The following is a 22,695-nucleotide window of genomic DNA, read 5'->3' as shown; positions in this document are numbered from 1 at the left end:
ATCCAATTCATGTCCTCAGGCTTATAATCTCACTAAAATATGATGATAATAATAATGCTAGGGCTATCTGGTTTATGAACAAAGAGAGCAAAACAAAAACTTTAACTTTAAACAAGGCAGAATTTTGTTTTAAACTCAAGTTTGTCGATGATTGATAAGTCAAGTAGCAAATGTTTGTCAATTAGCATGCAGCATTTGTAGTCCATTTCCAGTTTTGCTACCCAAAATAAGGTATGACATTTAAAAAATTTCACGTATTAATTAATTGTTAATAATTACAAATGTGGAGGAAAATTTGCCTTTTTATGTCATTTACTGTAACTTCAGTTCTTCAGATAATTGCTCACTGACTACTTCTTGATTTTCACTAGTTAAACTTAGATTTAGCTTACTATTCAATTCATGTCCTCAATTTAGAATTTCACTGAAACATGATTATAATAATAATGCTAGGTGTATCTAGTTTATGAACAAAGATATCAAAACAAAAACGTTAACTTTAAAATAGGCAAAATTTTGTCAGTGATTGATAAGTCAAGTAGCAAATGTTTGTTAATTAGCATGTAACATTTGCTGTTCATTTCCAGCTTTATTACTCAAAAATAAGGTATTATATTTAAATAATTTCACGTGTTAATTACCTCCGCCAAGGAGGTTATGTTTTTGCCAGGGTTTGTTTGTCTGTCTGTCTGTTTGTCTGTCCGTTAGTGTGCAACATAACTCAAAAAGTTATGGACAGATTTTGATGAAATTTTCAGGGTTTGTTGGAAATGGGATAAGGAAGAAATGATTAAATTTTGGTGGTGATGGGGGGGCACTGATCAGCCTTGGCGGAGGTCTGCGCTCTCCGAGTGCTTCTAGTTACTTTAATAGTTGGTAATTACAGATGCGGTGGAAAATTGACCTTTTATGTAATTTACTGTAACTTACATGTATTAGCATGCAACATTTGTAGTCCATTTCCAGCTTTATTCCCCCAAAATATGTTATATTTTAATTTTATTATTTGAAGCATTACTAAATCATTAATGTAGCAAATGTAGAGCGAAACTGGCGTCCTTAACCCTTTCATGCACGAATTATGAGAACCTTAATCAAATTTTTTTTCCTGAGTGTTTTTATTCCTCTTTAGGCATGAAAAAAACAATGCGATTGAAAATTTTCTTCTGAAAAAGAAATTTAAAAAAAAAATGAAATAAAATAAAATAATTATTTTTTTTTAAATACATTAAAAAAAAGAAATTCTTATGAGCCTATTTTTCATGAAGTTGCAGAAATGTTCACTCAGCTGGACACCACATGTTTAATTTTTGACGCACAGAAACATGTATTTACTGATAAATTTTGTGAAAACTATGGGGAAGGCTTGTGATTCTGGGGGTTTATGCTCAGGAGAGATCTACATGTTACCAATTCATGTGAGAAAAGATATGTAGTGTCTTAAAACTTTAATAAAGATATGTGTTAAAAAAAAAAAAACAACAACGAAAAGAACAACAAAACCCATGAATATACAAGAGAACAGCTGTAGAATAGTTGTCCACTGTAGTGACCTGTATGCATGAAAGGGTTAAGTGTAATGTACTGCAATTTTTCAACTTTTCATGTTAATTGGTAGAGGATTCCATGTTTTCTCAGGATTCCGGTCCGGGTTTTCCATCCGCCCGCTCCACTGACTTCGACGAGTGGCAGGTAAACGTTCAACTCCATCTGGCTCCGGTTCCAGTCGCTACAGGTGGTTGTAGTATTTTCCGGGTCTTTTTCGGTACTTTTCCCTACTTTTCCTTCACTCGTGTTCTTTTTTTTTTTTTTTTTTTTTTCCTCCAGTGTCCAGCAGCCTGCACTCTGTCTGGTTGGATTTGAATAGGCTTTAGGAGGCAACGTCTCCCCTTCACAGCACAAAGTCCCATGCGTTGAAAAACAAAAAATATGGCGGGATTGAAGGATTATGATGCGGTTCGTGTCGGTTTTACTGTGAATCTGAGGTTTTGAATCAGTTTTCGATCCAGTTGGGGTTTTTGGTATGAAATAAAAATGCCCTTTCATCAGAGGAGTATTGAGCCGCGGCGTGTGAGCAGATTATCGGCGAGGGAAGGTTGGAAACCGGGGGAAGAAACCGGCCCACGCAAACTGCGAAAACCCGTTCTGTTCTCCTCTTTGGATGAGGTTTGCTGTCACACGTTTACCAACATCATTCACCAACTTTCTGATCTTTCTCGACATGCAAGCGACATCTTCCTGGGTATCGAGATGGAAGCAGGGATGGTGTTCAGAAGATCCTGCAGGATTCAGGGGCGTCTGCAAAGTCTGCAGGGAGAAATCCGCAACCTGGACCCAAAGAAAGTCAAAATCCGTAAGTTTGCTGAGCTTCTTAACTAATACAAAACCATTCAGTTAATCTTATTATAAAAGAAAGAGCAGATCCCACTTCTAAAACAAGAGAAATTCCCATAAACCTACAGGTTCAAGTTGTGCACTTGTAGTTTGGATGAGATTAAGATATGACATTATTGATCCCATGTTTACAGCAGTAAAAAAAACAAAATGTAGAAACATTGGGGCTTGAAAGAAAATTAAAATAGAATCTGCTATTTCCTTTATTTGTTCTGTACAAACATACATATTAATAAAATATTTGTAATATAGTTGAACATGTTGGTATTGATGTCATATGGGGGGGTCACTTTGAACTGTTGGAATGACCTGTGGTATCAGGGTTATGTCAGTACAAATAGTACCAACATATTTATAAGAAAGGTCAGATGTTTTGTTAATTTCTATCTGTTGAGTGTGCTTTACTGTAGAGGTTTTTGTGTTGTGTAACACTACAGCAGTCAGTGATGTTCAGGTTCAAGGTGACTCACATTTTTACCACTGAATGGGCTGAAAGAGTGACTGCTCTCTGGTCTGTTGTCTTCTCCTGAACACATGGCTTTGTTTGCCTTCTTTTGGACTTTATGTTAATGTACTCATTGAAATCTGTCAGAAATGATGGATTTCCTCTCAACGCTTTGGCCATCTGTGTTAGGAGCTTCAAAAGGCAGAGAGATCACAGAAAGCTGTTACAACCGTCCTCTGTCTTTTTTTTTTATCATCATACATGTAAACAAAGCCAGTCAGCACAGATAAATGGAAAATCAATCTCCTCTTAGGCAGCCCTATCTTACTCTTGTTGTTTTTGTGTTTGTTTTGCTGCCCTTCTAAATCCACCTCCTGAAACTGTTACACATTAACTCAGACTTTGACTCATACATTAAGATCGTGAGATAGTCTTGTCGTTTTGTCTGCCATGGTGCACACATATAGAAGAGTGTGTGAATGAGTGTGTGCCAAGTTTATCTAGTTTGACAAAGCAACTTCATCTCCCTGCTTCCTGTTGTATGGGTTGTTATGTGGCTACATATATAAACAGAATAGGTAGGGATAGTATTTCCCATTGATTCTTCTATGGCTCCTTTGTTAGTTTAATTTGCCTTTGAAATATGTTGCAAAGTAGGATTCAGAAGGCAAGCCCAAATTCTACTAAACATCGGCAAAGGAGGTTTTATGTTGTGACTCACTGCCTTTTGTGTCCTTTTACCGTCCTCCTCTGTATCTATTCACCCTATCTCTTGTCTGACTGTGACACATACAGCAGATATTCAGAAATGGTTTGAGGGAAATGATAAGCCTGGCGGACATTTTCCAGACACAAGCAGATGTGCTGTATGATGAGAAATGGATTGAACACGCAAACCCAGACCTGCCAGTCGTGCTGCATTTAGGGGTTAACTGCTACATGACAACCTCCAGACCTTTGACTAATTCCCCGTATTATCGAAAGGCACGATTAGAGCACTCGGATTATCTTCATCTGCTGAGACTTTTCATACAGTCCTGGGAGGGGTTGGGAGTTCCTCCTTTTAAATGTCCTGTCATTCAGTGAAGGAGACGAGGTGTGAGAGAGTTGACTGGAATGTGGTGCATTGCACAGAGATTTGCTGTAGGCAGCTCCCACATCACCTCAAGGCTAGTACTCGATGAACAGAAGCACTGACAACATATTCATTACATCATAGAGGCAAACTTGAATCAGTAAATTTCCTTTTGTGAACACCTGGCTTTAGAAAGAAAACCCTCTATTTGAAATGATACTCAAGAAAAGAGCTGTGTATGAAGTCTGGAATAAATGTTCGAGTGTATGTTATTGTGAACACAGCAGCCTCTGACTCACCTGTTTACACAGTATAAAGTACACACCTCACAAGATTTTAGTATTGTATGTTTAGTATCGTTTGATCATGAAGTGACATAATACTAGATCTGCTGCTGCATAGAAATAACAAGCCAGTCCCATAAAATATTATATAACCGTATTCCAATAGTTTACTTTTAAAGAGCCACTGTTGCTTTTTTTTTTAAAATGGTAAACTAACATCATGATAACAGAGGTGTGACACAACACTGCCATCAACTAGTATGATGCATAAAATACTTATCAGATATACAAGCATATCAGTTTTGTTGTCAAATCAATAATGATGGGTGATTTTGTCCTTCACTGCCCTCCCATTTTACAGACATTTTCAACAATTGTGTCTTGATTCCTATAGGCTACCTGCTAACTATATCTTCAAAAGAGTTTTAAAATCCCACTTAATGGATCACACCCATAATGCATCAAATCATCAAAATGTTACCTATTGGCTGAGCTAGAGGTGTCCCCCATTCTGAATTTGTACCTTTTTAATACAGCATATTCGTCCTTTAGCAGGCTGTGTAACAGGGGTGACTACTGCATGATCACCCTGTTGTCTTCAGCTCCTTTGGTTCCAGATTCCTACCCTGACCTCAGTTCAGAGACAGATCATATTACTGGTGAGGGGCAATAAGGGGCCCCTATCTACCATGGGACTGATATCAAAGGAAGGACATGTTGTAAGTCAGTTGTTCAAGGTCTGACTATGCAGTCGTAGGAACCATCAGATCCACTTTACACAGTGACATAGGCAACAAGGACATCCTAACCTCATGTATTTTGTCTGTGTCATACCCATTAGTAATCTATTTGTGTTGAAGTAGCAGGCATAAGGACAGAGGTCAAAGGCCATTCCCCTCTGCCCCTGAGGGCAACACCTGACATGCAAGAGTCAAGAGTTTAAGCAAAATCTAGTTTGGGATTTTACTGCAGGTGAACAAAGCATTAAGACAACTGGGACTAAAATTCAGCTCAGTGAGAGTGACCATCTATAGAGCAACAACATAATGAGGTATTTCAGTATGTGAAGGTGAGGGAGTTCATGAACACTTGTGGCTGAAGCTCTGTTGTTGTCATAATTTAACAAGAAATACTAGGACCACTAACCACTTGAAGGACTGTGTGTCACCGATGTCTCACCAGCAGATCATTAATTTTCATAGGCATAGTGTCGGTCTAACAAAACAACACATCTGTTAAAAGAGTGTGTCACTTGTAGCACGCGCCATTATGAAGGAATATGATTGGTTGATGATCTGTTTATGAGCCATGGGACACAAACACTTGGGCTTCTTTCATGCAGCTGCCTTTTTTATTATTTAATGGTGACTTGCAGTGATGTATTTCAGTGAAACATTATATTCAGTAATTTTAGTTTTGCTGCTGAAATTGATGAATCGTTTTATTACCCAGGCTTAAGTTGATACCGTTAACTCTTAAAGACTGAGAACTACTTTTTGTAGCGACTTCCAAATACATTTCTCCTCCACAATTCACCTTTTCTAAGTGATTTCTAACCATTTATTCTTCATAATTACTCTGTAATTTGTGTGTTTCAGTGAAAATCTGATATTTACCTCCGCCAAGGAGGATATGTTTTTGCCAGGGTTTGTTTGTTTGTCTTTCTGTCTGTTTGTTTGTTTGTCTGTCTGTTAGTGTGCAACATAACTCAAAAAGTTATGGACAGATTTGGATGAAATTTTCAGGGTTTGTTGGAAATGGGATAAGGAAGAAATGATTAAATTTTGGTGGTGATCGGGGGTGGGGGGGCCCACGAGGGGGGGGGCCACTGATCGTTAGTGTGCAACATAACTCAAAAAATTATGGACAGATTTGGATGAAATTTTCAGGGTTTGTTGGAAATGGGATGAGGAAGAAATGATTAAATTTTGGTGGTGATCGGGGGTGGGGGGGCCCACGGGGGGGGGCCACTGATCGTTAGTGTGCAACATAACTCAAAAAGTTATGGACAGATTTGGATGAAATTTTCAGGGTTTGTTGGAAATGGGATAAGGAAGAAATGATTAAATTTGGTGGTGATCGGGGGTGGGGGGGCCCACGGGGGGGGGGGGCACTGATCGTTAGTGTGCAACATAACTCAAAAAGTTATGGACAGATTTGGATGAAATTTTCAGGGTTTGTTGGAAATGGGGTGAGGAAGAAATGATTAAATTTTGGTGGTGATCGGGGGTGGGGGGGCCCACGGGGGGGGGCCACTGATCGTTAGTGTGCAACATAACTCAAAAAGTTATGGACAGATTTGGATGAAATTTTCAGGGTTTGTTGGAAATGGGATAAGCAAGAAATGATTACATTTTGGTGGTGATCGGGGGTGGGGGGGCCCACGGGGGGGGCCACTGATCAGCCTTGGCGGAGGTCTGCGCTCTCCAAGTGCTTCTAGTTTTCTATGTGTCATGCAGATATTCTAAAGAGCTAAGAGTAAATTCAAAGGTTATTGTATCCAAACAGAGAAAACTGAAGAAAAAGTGACTTTCCGGAAAATATACAAGTAACTGAACATAAAAACAAGTGTCTCCAACCACTGTCATTTATCAAACTACATCGGTTTTACTGGTGAGTTAATGTTGCAGACAATAATGGTTAGTCCATATTCAAGATGGAGCAAACATCCAAATGGGTCATATCTGATGACCATGAAAAGATGACAGACTGCATTTTACCTGAATTATTTAGATGTATTGATAGGATTAGTGAATCACTTATTAAACATTTTAGATCAGTAGATGGTTTTGGTCACTGGTGGATGTTTAGGTTTTATGAGTTTAATAAGGAGTATACTACACAGCCCTGGTATTCCTGACTATTCTCACTTGTCTCCCAAAATTGGGACTGTGAAAAAAATTGAGGACCCCCACAGACATATCACAACCCTAGTCTGGGCTTTTATGTGTGTCTTAAGATGTTAAACACTTAAGTCTCCTCTGCCAAATATAGCGCTTTATTGAACAGGGAGAAAGCTATTTTAATGTTGGAAGTAGGTGAAGGACTGAAGAACTGGTGAAGGTTAATTGGCGTTAGGAAGGACCTCGGGCCTCTTTGTCATATATCTTGATGCCCAACAGATACCTGCTGCTGAGGGTCTCAGAACAGACGTGCACACAGAGGACAGAAAAAAAAACAAAACAATATAGGCGGGTGAACACATGTTTCCAGCTGACGTGCAGATGTCCACAGTCCATCTTTCTCTCGTATATCCATGCACACTGCCTGTGAATTCCTCCCTCTGTCTGTCAGATATTTATAGACGTACTGTATGTCTTTGCCCCACAATCTTTCATCTGTAGCTCAGTATCTTGTTAAGTGTGTGTTGCTCTATTCAAGTGCTTCTAAAGTAGGGGTGTCAAACATGCGGCCCGGGGCCAAAACTGGCCCACCAAAAGGTCCAATCTGGCCTGCGGGATGAATTTTCGAAGTGTAAAAATTTTACTAAAGATATTAATAATCAAGGGTGTGGAACTCATTTTAATTCAGGAGCCACATTCGGATCAATATGATCTAAAGTAAAATAATAGTGTAACCAGTAAATAATGACAACTCCATTTTTCAAGGTCTGAGATTCAACTGGACTAGTTTTGCTCTTTTGAAGCAATACTAGTCCAGTTGAACCTCGAAGAACTACCAAGAAGAAACATGATCTGGGCAAATGAGAAGTTGAATGAGAAATTGTTCTTATTTTAGTTCCAAACTCCAAATTTTTTTAACAATATTATGCCTGTTACCAAATGTTTGTCTAACATTTTACTTAATCCACATGTACAAATGATAAGTTGAGGCATAATATTGTTAAAACTGCACTTATTTTTTGTACAAAATGTCAGTTTTTTTCAGGTTATTCACATGGTTTTGTGAAAGAATAGTTTGTAAATGTAAATGCTTTCATAATTTAATGTTTTTTATTGCACTAAAACAAAGAGAAAAAGTTGTAATTATTTATTTATTGGTTATGATGCTAGTACTTTACTGGCCCGGCCCACTGGAGATCCAATTGGGTTGAATACAGCCCCTGGAAGAAATGAGCTTGACACTCCTGTTCTAAAGGGTCTGTTGGTGCATGCAGTGTAGAGAAAATGGAGCCTTTCCTTGCTTGTATCTGTGGAAATGTACAATTTAACTTAGATTGGCGCTACACTGTGCATAAACGGTGCAGCTCTGTAATGACAATGTTGACAGTGAAACTAAACAGTCTGACTCGGAGCCAAGTTAGATTTTGATCACATGACAAAGAATAGCAAAGCGCAGGATAGACTAATTGCTGTTTATAGCATTTTAATCACCTTCTCCTCCAGTTTGCCACACAAACACATATCCATATACACATCCACACTTGTTTATTCCACCTCAATCCCCTCTAGTCACTATTCACTGACGCTGGTCGTGCCCCCCTCCATTCATCGATAGAGAGCAGTCATTACGCAGCCAGAATCCACAAGTCCGTTCCCACAGGGCTGGTTCCAGCAAAGAGAAGCTGGCCTGGTTCTGAGGGTCGACCTGGTCCCATGACAGACAAAGGCGACAGGTCAGAGAGGACAGAGTGAGGACGGCAAAAAAAGAGAGAAAAGTCGAGAAAAGAAGTGGGAAACATCCGAAGCATTCCAAGAAATGGCGAGATCTCACTATTGAACAGCATCTGACTTGTATTGTGTGTGTATACATGCAGCTGGTCTCTCACGCTTCTGTGGAGCCTATCCAGGAAGTAGATGCAGCCCTGGGTTGGACATTGAAGACTGTTAGGGTGGGAAGAGTGTGAAGTTAGAAAAAGGGAGAAATAACTGATGAATGTGAGTGGTGGTCTTACATTGTGTGTGTGAGGATATTGCATATGATTTCAGGAAGTATCGGTTGTTGACTGGTCTTCTGTCTTTTTGTCTCTGTGTTAACTCTAGGCTTGTTGGGATGTCCTGACTCCAGACATTTGTACATGGTGCTGATTTGAAGTCTGCTTAATAAACTAAATCTGTCGAAGACTGATTTGCTCTTGATGGCTTGAGACAGTGAAGTTAATAAGAAAATGGCTAAATTTAGTGTGTGTGTGTGTGTGTGTGTGTGTGTGTGTGTGTGTGTGGGCATTGCTGAGTATGTAAGCCCTGGTTTGAGCGTTAAGCCTTTGTAGACCGCAAGTGCTGCCCTTAAAGAACTGCTTCTGGTGTACTCCTACAGCAGGAGATGGGGGTCCTCAGCTGTTTTCCATAGCTAGTGCAACACACAGAACATCTGTGTTTGTGTGTTATTTCATCCAAACAAGTCATACAAGGGCACTGCCTTCCTTATAGAAAATGAGAATAACATTATTATTTTGTCACTTCAATAGGAAATGATAAAGGATAACTTTTCTCTTTGTTGTAACTGCTAATTGATACAAAATAGGTGAGATAGTAGCCGTTGCATGAGTTAGATTTGGCTTCCTCTTTGAAATAAAAAGCCTGTGTCATCAAGTTGTAAACATGGCTGTCCACAGTCATGCAAAGTGTGCAGTTTGGGTACTGTGTGGTAATCCAGGACTCACCCTGGCCAACAGCAGATGAGCAAGATTTAATCTCTACTGTCTTGGCCTCTGACTGGAGGAAAGGTCTGTTTCTGATGTTTTCTTTCTGTTTTGTTTGCTTGTTTTGTTTTTGTCTGAGATGATATGTCCCTTTTTGCTTCTTTACAGAATTTCCATTTTGCCATAGTTCCACCACATTAGTATTGCTTTATAGTAGAGGTGCACAATATATCGTTTGAGCATCAACATCGCGATGTACATGGGCGGAATAGTCACATTGCAGGTCCTGCAATTTAGGAGGCAAATGAACTCAATGTGTTCTCATCTAATTTCAAGGGTACCTGACACAAACTGCATGCAGAGATCCACCAATCACAATTGTTCTTAATCAGTTTGGAGTGAGTCGCTGGTAACAACATTGAAAAATGAGCAACGAACAAGAGAAAATTACCGTAAATGAAGACATGGTGCCAAAAAGAAAAGCAACATCAGTTATCTGGAATATTTCAGTTACAAGAAGGATGATTTTGACAGTGTCTTGCACCTGTTGCCACAACAAGAGGAAACGCAACTAATTTGTTTGACCATTTACGTTGACATCGCACAGCTATTATATCCTCCTGAGTATTTTTTCATATCGCAATATATATCGCAGGGTTAAAAAAAAATCGCAATGTCAGTTTTTTCCAATATCGTGCAGCCCTACTTTACAGTTCCTTTGTGGGATGAACTGTGTTAAAGTCTACTTATTCCATTGCGGTGGGAGTTAAACAATGCAGTTGAACAGTTCAAGTCTGAGTCATGGACCAGATTCTACACAAGTATTGTTTGGGAGTGAAAGTATCACAAATATCCAGATGTTCAGGGTCTGATTGTTTTCTTTTTTGCTGAGAGGAAGAGGAGCTAAATCTATGTTTTGAGCTCAGGTGACTCATGAGAAAAGTTGAGTTTGTGCTGACATCCCTTAAACCTTTGCTCCACAACGTTTCAGCAGACATATTATAGACTGTATACTCTCACCTAACATCTGTCACAACATTTTCACAGCCTGTTGAGTGTGTGTGTGTCGGCCTGGACACAGATGTGACATGTTCCATTGTTGCTCACTCTCCCTTTCTCCGCTGACTTCCTTCCCTCCTTCCTATGTTTTAAAGCCTCTTCCTCTGTCCCCTCTATCTTACTCCCTGCCCTGGATCTCTCACCCATTCTCTCTTCCTGTTGTTTCATATGGTTTCCAGACCCCTCTCATCTCTGTCCATCTTCTGCACTTTGATGTGAGCCCTCATACTGCCACGCTGACCACAACAAAGATAAGGTTCACAATTCATCTTTCTCTTGCCCTATGTCTCGAATGTCTCTACACACCCCTCTCTTCTATAGAACCATACTTGTCATTGGTTTATGCCACCCAGTGAAGCTTAGAAAATTGATTGCTCTGTAGATGAAGCTATAAAAGCGCTTTCAGGTCCTGTGCAGGTTGGGAGCCATACTGCGATGATTGTACTGCAGGAGCTTCACATTCACAATTTGAATGACTCTATTACCGAAGCCAAACTATGAATGAAATACCTATCATTTCTCTCATTTTTCTGGTCGTTTATTCATGGGCCTGTGTTAGAGCGCAACTTATCTGACCCTGAAACTTTGTTGTTCACTTATGCATCATGTATCAGAATAACATATATACAATTTCTAACGTGTATAGTTTCATCTATTCAAGAACCTGCATTTTTAGATCTTTTCCATTGTTTCTTCTAACTCTATTGAGACAGAAATCCTCGAGTCCATGACACAGTGCCAACTATTGTGTAACCAACTTGGGGAAAACCCATGTTTGCAGTTTGTAAATTAGGTTTATCTAACATCTTTCTAAGTGTTTTTCAACCTGCCTAGAATTCAAATGAGGTAGCATGAAATTTCTAGTAATTGATTAAAAAAAAAAATTACCAATAACAATATTTTTTAATGATTCAATATATATTCCATTATAATTAAAACACCACACACTTTTCCTCATAAAAATCAAGTTAAAATAAAATGCAGGATATAATATCTGAGAGGGCATATCTTGATTGACCCAATCATGTGACCACACATGTTACTACTCTACATCTTGCCCGGACACAGTCACAGTCAGAAAACCTGCCTGGCCCTGCTAAGACATCTCCAAGAGAAACTGAGAAGCAGACACCAAAAAGGTGCATTATATACATTATATAGCCTAAATGTAGTCTAAAATTAACGTTTATTTGCAACATAGAATAACAAATTATTACATGATCAAATTTAGCAAAAAAGGTCTCCATTTTAAATGTCTGGGGTTGCCAGAAATTTGTGATGTTAAAATGGGATCACGAGCCAAAAAAGGTTGGGAACCACTAATCTATATGGATAATTCTGCAACTACACAGCTACTATGTGCTGGCAGAAAAAGCATTTTGCTCTTGAAGGATTGTGTATGACAGGTGGACGAATGGACTGACAAGCAAACACATATATGCAGTACATAATGACATAGTGCAGCAGGTGGGAGCTCATCTTACAGAAACATAAAGGCTATTGTTATCCTGCTTTTGCACTTTGCAGCACTTAAGGCCTAGAAACATAGTGTACACACACACACACACACACACACACACACACACACTGACTGTTTGACCGCCTCAGGAAAATAAACAGGGATTTTCAGTCACATCTGTCACTTGTGCCACTCAACCAATGCAGGCTTGACAAACAGACGCGCACGCTAATGTCATGAGCGGTTCATCATGCAGTCATCTTCACATTAAAAGCTGTAGAAATGTAGTGGGCTTGACGTCCCACTGGGAGCTGGAATGAAACTTGGGTCACGCCTGAAGTATCACCACAGCTCATGGGAGCTTTCTCCGGATCCGTTGTGTGTAATAAATCATAGAAGCAACATTTAATTTAGAATCAATCACCAATATTAAAGTTTAAAGGAGTGATATTTTGCTTTTTTAAATGGAATTATGCACTTTAAAACATTTCCCTGTGCTCTACATAAACTGTAAATGCTATGCTTGGGTCTGAATTCTTCATTAATCCAATTCCACAGGTCCATCTTCAGCCCTATTTCTGAGTAATGACACCAGAAAGGTCATTTTGAGCGCTGGCCCTTTTAAATCCAAATGAGTCACTTCACACCCCACCCCCTCCAGTTTGTTGACCGTGTTCCCTGTCCTGTTCAGCCACTTGTGTTTGTTAATACAACCAACAACTGAACATTTTAGATAATCGCCTCGAAGTTTGGACATATTTTCAGTTTTTACTACAACTGCTGCTGCTGGTAAACTATTATGTCGTACTTGGAGAAATGTTCGTTGGAAGTCTTGACCTTTATATGTGCAAATGTCGTGATGTAACCAGTTCTAAAACGTAACAAATTAAGAAGGAATTGAAACGGGTTGTAGAAATCCACTTGATTTTTGCCAGAATGAATATAAAGATAGCTTTGCAGCACCAGGAGGGTTCAAATTCAAACTTTTTGAACTGTTAAGGTCCAAATACACAAATAAATGTACGAAACACTAATAAAAAAGTGGTTTTAGCAAAATATGACCCCTTTAAAACTAGTGGCACGTATGAAACTGGGGTGGAGATTTGTCTATGTTTGGACAGGCAGATACGTCCTTAGAAATGGCTGCCTGTCGGGTTTTTCAGGCATATTTTTAGTCTTGTAAACATCGGTGACATTAGACAGCTTGAATTTCCTCAGCTGAATAAACAAGCTGAGTAACAAGAGTGTTTTGTCTTAGAACAGCAGACACAATGTCTAGTTGAATAAATACAGGGGAAATGCATCTCAGATATGAGGGATGCAGGAGAATTTATTTATTCTGTTTGCTGGTAATTGCGCAAGTTATAACTTGACCCAATCTTCTGCCTTTTGCTTATTTCCAAAGGCAGTTTAACAATAGATGTGTCAAGTGAATCCCTAAAATGTACAGTAGAGGAAGAAGTAGGTTAATTTAGATGGGATTTAGGCAGCTAGGTTTCCCAGTTCTATGATAGAAAAGTCCTAGATTTATATCAGTAGGACACACCAACTATCAGCATTGTTACTGGAGGTGGTGGTAATATGTGGTAGGGTAGTGTGTCACTGTTGGTGAGCTCATGTAAGCCCCCAGGGTGTTTTTGAAAGAGGGTGGGAAATTACTGGCAGCACTGTTTAGAATTGTTGGTTAAATTTCAACAACACAGTTCTGTATTTTATAAACCTTTTGGCAGTCAAATGTATCATGGCCAAGCACAGTGGGGTGGTATGTAGGGCATCATCCTCAGCCATTATGATAGTTGGAACATTTGTGACTTTTTAAATCTGTCAGTCATTTGTTGCAGTGGTAAAGCTATATTTCCTGTCTTTGTCACTGCCCCACCCACTGGGTGTTTATATTGAGAACTGGACAATCTGTTGTCCTCAATTCCATCCAACGGCTAAAGGGTCCATTGTCAACAAGTTGACCTAGGTTATTATATATACTGTGAATACATAACATACCCCACCCCCTACTGAACAACTGCTTTGTATTTACACATTCTCTGATGCAGTGTTTGTGGTCATAAAATGCATGTCAACATGCCCTCAGTGAAGTGGAGACAAAACATTTGCTCAGCTAAACTTTATACGAATGAATCACAGAGTAACGAATAAAAACAAAAACGAAAGATTGAGTTGAAAGTTTTGAGCCTGTAACATAAAGTGGCAGAAAATTTTCCTGAGGGGAAAACGTTGCTGTGGTTCTGGTTCAAAAATGGAATTCTAGTTCATCTAGTTTTTCCTTCATGCCCTGAAATATGCAAAACTTAACAGATTAATATAATTAAACAAATATGCACTGTGCTCTGATGCCATATTTTCTCTCATTTACTCTTAAAATGTGACGTAACTAATTTGTTTGCATGTAAATACGATATTAAGTGCTATTAAAACATGAAGTACACTGAAATCTTATAGAAATACTGTGAAAATACTGAATTTGGTTCATGTCTGTAAAGACAAAAGCCAGCATTGGAAAAAAGAATTGTCTTTAATGGAAAAATCTCAAAAATAAAAACTACAATGAACAATGTAACATGTAGTTTTCCTTCATTAATTTTTCATGGTGTCCTAGATGAAAATGGCTTTACACAACATAAATTTTTTCATCCTACCTTTTCCAGCTGCTGTAAATTAGGCTGTTCCTCATAAATACTTAAAAAAAAAAAAACCCTAAAACTGACACAAAAACTAAACTGAAACCAGTTGTTTCTCACAATAATAGTGACATTAAAAGTTTTGACTTTATATTCATATATCAATGAAAAACCTACTAAAGAAAAATAAGTAATGCATATTTCAAAGTAGTAACCCTGCTCAAGATCGAATCACCTGATGAATTTTTTTTCCCTCTAGTTTTTCCTGACAAGTCTGAAAAATTAGCATTGGCTTAATTTCAGCAGCAGAGTCATTAATCAGACCTGCTAATCTCCCTCTGTCGAAGTGCAGACTGTAAAGGGAAAATAAAGGCTTGATTGTCTTGCTCTGTGCTTTCAGCTGTGTTGTTTTTAGTGAAATATTTTGACTAAAACAACTGACTTGTACTCACTCGCTCATTCTCTCTGTCTTCACTGTACCTTCATTCATTTGATTTCAAAAAACAAAACAAAAAAAAGCACAGTCGTGATGTATGTTTTTGTTTTGAGACAGAACTGTAGCAAACACATGTTCACCTTCTCTAAAAGAGTCACACTCGATTTATGTACTGGCCTCATTCATTTGTCTAATTACTCAAGACAAACGGGCCATAATTTGACGCCCTTGTTGCACTTTTTCTCTGCCTGAAGCGGAGTCTTAGCTCATCATCTATCTTATCCCATCTCTCCAGAACACTGCATGATGTGTTTGTATGAAAGCGTGTGTCAGTGTGAAATATGACATACTGTGTGTAGGAATCCCCATTGACTACTGAATCATCTGGTGTAGAAGCTGGAGCTGTCTGTTCCTCCCGGTCTGTCTCATCCACAGAGACCTCATTGTGTTTGTTTTGTGAGTCCTGTATGTGTGTGCGCATCAGCACACATAAACTTACTTGTCTCTCTTCCTTCTATCTACCAATATTTCCTGCAATACACTTACTATTGTTCTTCTCAGGGACTATAAACATGGAGTCTTCCAACTTAAGAAGCAGGGTGACCCTAACGTTACTCAAGTCATATTACACCTTATAGTTGTGTGTGTGTGTGTGTGTGTGTGTGTGTGTGTGTGTGTATATATAAAAACAGGTGTGTATCATTGTAAAAGAGCCATATTGCGTTTCTTGTTCTGGCACATTTGTCTTATTTCTAGTATTGATTTCCCTTATTTTCTTTTTTTTTTTTTTTTTTTTTACAACGCAGACATTGTTACAGTAAACAAGGAGCCTGATAACCAATATTTGGAATTGGTACACATTTGTAAGAGTGAAAATCTTTGGCTACGTTCAGACTGTAGGCAAATGTGGCCCAAATCTGATTTTTTTGCCCACGTTACCTGTGTCCGATCTATTATAGACAGTTTGAAGAGCTCAAATCCGACCCAGGCAACCTTCATATGTAGTCCTAAATCTGATGCGTATCTGATATTTTGCAATGCGACTTCGGTCTGAACAGCTAGGTCACATTTATCCAACGTTTACATCATTGAAATGTGACAAATATCACAATTCTGAATCCCAGGAAGAGAAGCGGCAGGAAAAACATACTTTCTTCCGTAAACACAGTGCATCATGTATTGCGTCAGGACCTCTTTTGCGCATGCAGGCCACTTCAGGGTCACATTCAATTCATACTCAAAGCTGAGAGAAGTCGCACTTAATATGTAATATGAAGAAGCACACAAAGAAAATCGGATTTCACCAAAAAATCCGAATTGTGCATTAAAACCTGCTGTCTGAACATAGCCTTAGTGTCAACTTTTAAAATAACACTTTAAGATAACTGTCAGCTCAAACATGAAACTGAGGATTTTTTAAACACTGAAGACATGTTTTTTTTTTTTTTTTTTCCAGTTTTGGTAATATAAAAGGCCTTTACACACACTAATGAAAAATGACATGAAAGTACAAAACATTCAGGGGCAAATATTTCGCATCAAAACGTTTCACATCAGTAAGATTACAAGTTTGTGACAGATACGACATTTGTTCAGTGACCATGGCCATTTGACAGAAACAGTAATGGATTTAATATCACCTGGAGCCCCTGTTCCACTGGGTCTACGTCCAGTATCAGGCTGAAAAGACACACGATGCAGACTGTATTTTATTCATGTTACACAAACTCCTCTAGTTTTTTGTCATTGCTTCTCCACACATTGTCCATCACTTCATTATCTTCATCATTTTTCTCTTTCATAATTAACTGTCACCTGAAAGCAACAGGTCTGGATCCATCATTGTTGTCACCACATAGAAAAAATGACTGGTTGATTCCTTCATTCACAATTCCAATGCTGGGAAAAGACTGACTGCTGTTAAAGTAGTTGATTTATTTCTTTGGATATCGAACATAGATACCAGTAATCATAAAAACATCAAATGCGATAATCAGTCATAGATGACAACCGTTCTGTCCTCCTCTTTTCCATACTCGTCATCCATTTTTCATCCCAATGAGCTTCAGTGGTATATGTGTGTGTGTGTGTGTGTGTGTGTGTGTGTGTGTGCGCGCGCGCATCTTTAAAAGAACAAGCGAGACATTTAGAGAGGCCCTCCCATGCCACACAGTGAGAGGGGATTTTTTGATGGGGATTATGAAGAATATAATTTCATACAGCTAGAGAATGGTTAATCTTCTTAAGCCCCGCTGGAGTCTGCACGCCCATTCTTGTTACTGCCCAGTAATGAAGGCGAAAGGAGTACTGATAGCTGAACAGGCAGTGTACGATGGAAAGCAACCAGTGTGTTTGTGTGTCGTCATTTATAAATAAATGAGAGTGGAGACAATGTAATTAGATCTGTAATTGTAAGTTCATACGACATATGAACTGTTTTTAAAGGAGTGATAGTTTGCTTTTTTAAATGGAATTACGCATTTTAAAACATTTCCCTGTGGTCTACATAAACTGTAAATGCTATGCTTGGGTCTGAATTCTTCATTAATTCAACACCACAGGTCCATCTTCAACCCTGTTTCTGAGTAATGACTCCAGAAAGGTAGTTTTGAGTGCTGGTCCTTTAAATGCAAATGAGCTACTTCACACCCCACCCCCTCCAGGTTGTTGACTGTGGTTTCTGTCCCGTTCAGCGACTTTGTTAGCCTAAACCAACCAACAACTGAACATTTTAGGTAATCGGCTCGAAGTTTGGACATATTTTCAATTTTTACTACAACCGCTGCTGCTGACAATTATGGCGTACTCTGAGAAATGTTTGTCAGAAGTCTTGACCTTATATGTGCTAATGTCGTGATGTAACTAGTTATAAAACGTAACAAATTAAGCAGGAATTCAAACAGGTTGTAGAAATCCACTCGATTTTTGGTTGTAGAAAATCCACTCAAGGATTCAAATTCAAACTTTATGAACTATTAGGGTCCAAATACACAAATAAATGAACCAAAGACTAATAAAAGTGGGTTTGGCAAAATATGACCCCTTTAAATACATATGAGATGTTTTGACATGTTTGAGTGCTGCTCATGTAGTTAGGCCACATTGCCATTTAGCTTCTGCTGTTTTTGGCTAGAATCTTTGTCTGTCCCACACATTGAGGTTTGTGCCGGTCTGCAGATTATAAATATAAACCTGCTTTGGTTCCCAGGCAAAATGCTAAACACAAATCATATTTTTCTGTCCCAAAAGTGCCTTGCTTGAGGGTATTTTGATAACTATGGCAGGAGCAAAGTCCTGAGATTTAACTGGTCTTTAAATGATGTTTAAAATGTCCAACTTTTTTGCCTACAAACCTGCATGTCTGTTCCTGGGGTTGCTGGCAGCTTGCGTCCTGGTGTATTGACTCAGCTGTGTTTTTGACCTTCTCTTTCTCTCTGTTTGCGGAAACAGAGGGGGCATGTGCATGCAGCTGAAGCACACTTATACTGTACCATTAAATGAGCTTGATTAGGTGTGTTCCTCAGTCCCATGTGTTTTCTTTTTTTTTTTTTTTTTTTTTAAGGTGCCCAGTTATGCCAGTTCAACAAAGCGTCAAGTGTCTGGATACTACCCAACCTATATGTTTATTTTGTCAGTAAGACTCCACATAGATATGTGATGATGTATTTGGGCCAGATCAAATGAAAGCTAACATCAGTGTCAAAAATTAAAAGTTTCACCTATCATTTCTCAAATAGGCTCATTTTTTAGTTTAAGAACTCTAGTTTATGGAACTGTTTACAAAATTTCACTGTCACTTGTAGAAAAAAGATATAAAGATATAATCAATGTATAAAATGAAACCTGAAAAGGACTTAAAAATGTAAATGCATTCAATTTTAATAATAATTGTTTTGCTTGTATAAGTGATATTTTGTCTGTTAATCTGTAGGAACTAACTATTCAACAGCACTAGAATATAGAAAGGTTATTTACAGTCAAATTATTTGTAAAATATGCTCTGCTATAGCTATATATATCACTTAAATAAAAGTTTATTAGCATATTTGTAGTGTTTTAGTTCCAGCAAAGTCTTTTATTGTACTGGACAGTGACAAACTGCTGTCCCCATGTCACAACATACTGTATTTGTGTTCATATAAACTTATCATTTAAACATTTTTATCCAATATTGATCACAATTGTAGTTTAACATCATAGCTAAAGCCCTATGTTTCATTTAGTATCAGTTTCTTACGAGAACAGCATGTTTTGTACATTTGTGTAAAGTGAAAAAAAAAAAAGTTCCTTTTGCGTCCCCGTGTCACGTAGCAGTAATTTAAGTATTTTTACCCCAAAATTATATTACCTATTCATACATGTATTAAACATGGAGAGAAGTTATTTAGTTTTCAACACAGAGCTTATTGAACATGAAATGTGTCCCCGTGGTACTGCTCGATCTGGCCCATTTGTGATAAGTAGATTCTAAAAGTTCTTTTCACTGAACTACTTTTAAGGCAGTGTTTTGCTAACGGACCGATTTTCGTCTCAGCTGCAGGATGTGAAACAGTCCTCCTGTGTTGCGATACTTGTGTATCACATAACTATTATTATACACCTGTCAGTTGCGTCATCTGGGCAGGAGTCGTCGTTTGGCAGTTTCACTCCTGCTGGGTTCACTGCCGTCTTAAGAGGATCCTATTCATACCTTAGGGCGATAGGCATTTTGTCTGCTTTCACACTATTTGTGCCTCATGTTGCACTGTTTTCACTAGAATTGTATGGAGCTGTGGTTCCAAAGCTGATATTTTAGTCTCAGTTCCAACTCCCTGCTTGTTTTGCTTCATTTGATCCACTTCATTCTTGCAGTGCATATTACACCGCTACATTAATCACGTAGCGAGATGGTTTTTGTATTCCTTCAGATGCACTTGGATGTAACTGTGGGCTTTTTTAGTGCTGCAACAATGGGTTTAATAGATAGGAGGGAGGAAAAACAAGTTTGCTAATTGTTTAGTAATTTCCGTAATTAATCTTTTTTTCTTTAAAGGAAAAAGGACAAACATTTGCTTCTTAAAATGTGAGGATTTGTCCAAATTTATGCCCCTTCATCGTACAAGGAGTTAATCTTAAGGCTTTAGATTTTAAGTTATTGGAAAAAATTTAATTGGAGTTGTTATTTTGTACCATATCACAGAGTAAACATTTAATCTACAAAGAAAATTGTCAGATTTATCAATAATGAAAATCATCCTGTGGTGCAGCCTTAATGTTTTGTATGTGTTTCTGATCAACTATCATCTTGGTATGCATTTTCAACCCCAAGGCTGAATTTGTGTCCGATAAGTCAAACCCAAAATGACCTTAAATTCCACTCAAGAATTCAGAGCTTTTTAAACACGGTCTCCCACATCTGCCATATGCTTACTCGAACTGTCCTTAACTCGATCTCTCTTACACACACACACACACACACACACACACACACACACACACACACACACACACACACACACTTCCCCCCGTTTGATCCGTTAAACTCGATGAGGCCCACAGCAGCTAGGCAGGCACCACATAAAAGAAACCCCCCGCCTCCCTCTCTTCAAATTAAGCGCCCTCAACCCCAACAATGCGCCTCTACTGTCTGCTAGAATCCAGCTGAATTCCCGCATTAGCTGCGTCTCCTACTGTCATGGCCTCACCTCTACCCCTCCTCCAGCCTCCTGGGACTGGTGGAAAAAAGTTTGTCCAGAGGCCTAAAGGTCTCGGGCGAAGACGGGGCTCCGAGGCACGTTAATAAGCCCAAGAGGAACCCTTGGCCTTGGGGGAGCAGAGGTCCACCGGACCCATGAGACCCTGGAGGTGTGGAGATGAGAGTGGGTGCCTTTGTTGTGGGAAGACGCAGACAGTGATGAGTGGACTGGATGGAAATGTCAGATCCCCTAGGGCTGGGTGGAAAAGAGAAATCCATCAATCTTTCCCTTTTATCAAACATTTATGAATGAGTCTGGTCTTTGTAAGCATTCCTGCTTTCGTCTCATTTTACCATTTCTTTCATGTTGTGTTTTCTCTGCCTTTTATATCTTTTTGTCTTTTGAAGGAATAGTGATATCTGTGGGGATTGTAAAATGGTTAGCCTGTATATCACTTAATTCTTTAAGAGTATATTTATTTACTTGTTGTTTAGCGTCCCCATTAGTTATGACTGCAGTAGCAACTATTCACAAACAAGCAAGACATTCTAACATTGATGATGACAAAAAGTGCAGTATTTAGTGCATACACAAAAACAAACAAGGCACTCAACCATTCCATTATTGTCAATGACTAATAATAAATAAACTAATATAAGAGTGGACTATTTATTTCATACACAATTTAGTATCACATCAAAACAAGCCAAACAACAACATGACATCATGAAAATAAGTAATTGATACTTGGTACAGTCATACTAATTTACAGTATTTACTCAATAAAATCACCTTTCCATCATGATCATATTTTGCCTAAACTGATCTATTACTGAATAAGAGCTGTTCTTAGTTTCTTTTTGCTGTTCTTACCACTAATTTGAGTTAAATATTACAGTAGATTTTTCCAGGTTGACACAGCCCTATACAGGACAGTTTTATTTCAAGCATTTGTTTTTGGTAAAGGTAACATAAAATGCCCCATAAAGACATATATTCTCATAAATTTGTCTATTATTTGTGTATATTAACTGAGAATATAAGTGTATTGGTTCTTTAAGACATTCATTCATTCAAGTTTTATTAAGGACACAGAAACTAGGTCCATAGGATAAGATAAAAAAAAAACAACATATACAAAAATGAACAACTTTTGAATTTTGACCTGTAAAAAAAATTGTGAAAAATAAAATATGACTTTTAGACAGAAATTAGCCTCATAAAATGAACCAGACTACATGCCAGTCTCTTCTCTACTTTTATTCATTACATGCATTACATTTTCATTGCTGCTCATCAAACACCTCACTGCTTTGAAGTGTTAGACCAAACTGCAGGACAGTTGTCAAAATGAGATAAATTCATAAAACTAAGGGCTGTGTTTCTTGTGTAACTGTTGTATCTGTGAAAGTTTCATAGTTTGATACAATCTGAGTATTTTCCCATTAGTATTCTAGCACAGGTCTCTAAAATGCCTTCATTTTGTCTTTTGTTTGCTTTAATCCCTTGACTCAACTTCCAAATTGCAGTCTTACTTTGCCATTTAGCTCTTTGCATTTCCTGCAACCCCTCCCCTCTGTCTTTTTTCCCTTTCCATCTTGGCCTTCATCACTTGCTCCTCCTTCTCCCGTTTCTCACTTTCTATACTTCTGGTTTCAAAGTGGTTTTGGACCAGTCTGTTTGCTGCTGA

General features: G+C 38.4%; 1 protein-coding gene across 3 annotated transcripts in view; it reads left to right on the top strand.

Moving 5' to 3' along the window:
- Positions 1 to 1,853: 1,853 nt before the first annotated feature.
- nhsl1b (NHS-like 1b) overlaps positions 1,854 to 22,695 on the top strand; it is a 113,235-nt gene continuing 92,393 nt past the window's right edge. Inside the window, exon 1 of one of the 3 annotated variants that reach the window (XM_030128643.1) lies at positions 1,854 to 2,353. In XM_030128643.1, coding sequence (XP_029984503.1) covers positions 2,035 to 2,353 — 319 coding nt within the window. In that variant the 5' untranslated portion in view covers positions 1,854 to 2,034. The remainder of the gene's footprint in view (positions 2,354 to 22,695) is intronic. The other 2 variants (XM_030128639.1, XM_030128641.1) reach the window with 2 other exon arrangements.

Source organism: Sphaeramia orbicularis, chromosome 24, assembly GCF_902148855.1.
Source record: "Sphaeramia orbicularis chromosome 24, fSphaOr1.1, whole genome shotgun sequence".
Classification (NCBI taxonomy): domain Eukaryota; kingdom Metazoa; phylum Chordata; class Actinopteri; order Kurtiformes; family Apogonidae; genus Sphaeramia; species Sphaeramia orbicularis.
The sequence above is the reverse complement of the archived record's forward strand: the minus strand, read 5'-3'. Positions and strand labels throughout refer to the sequence as shown.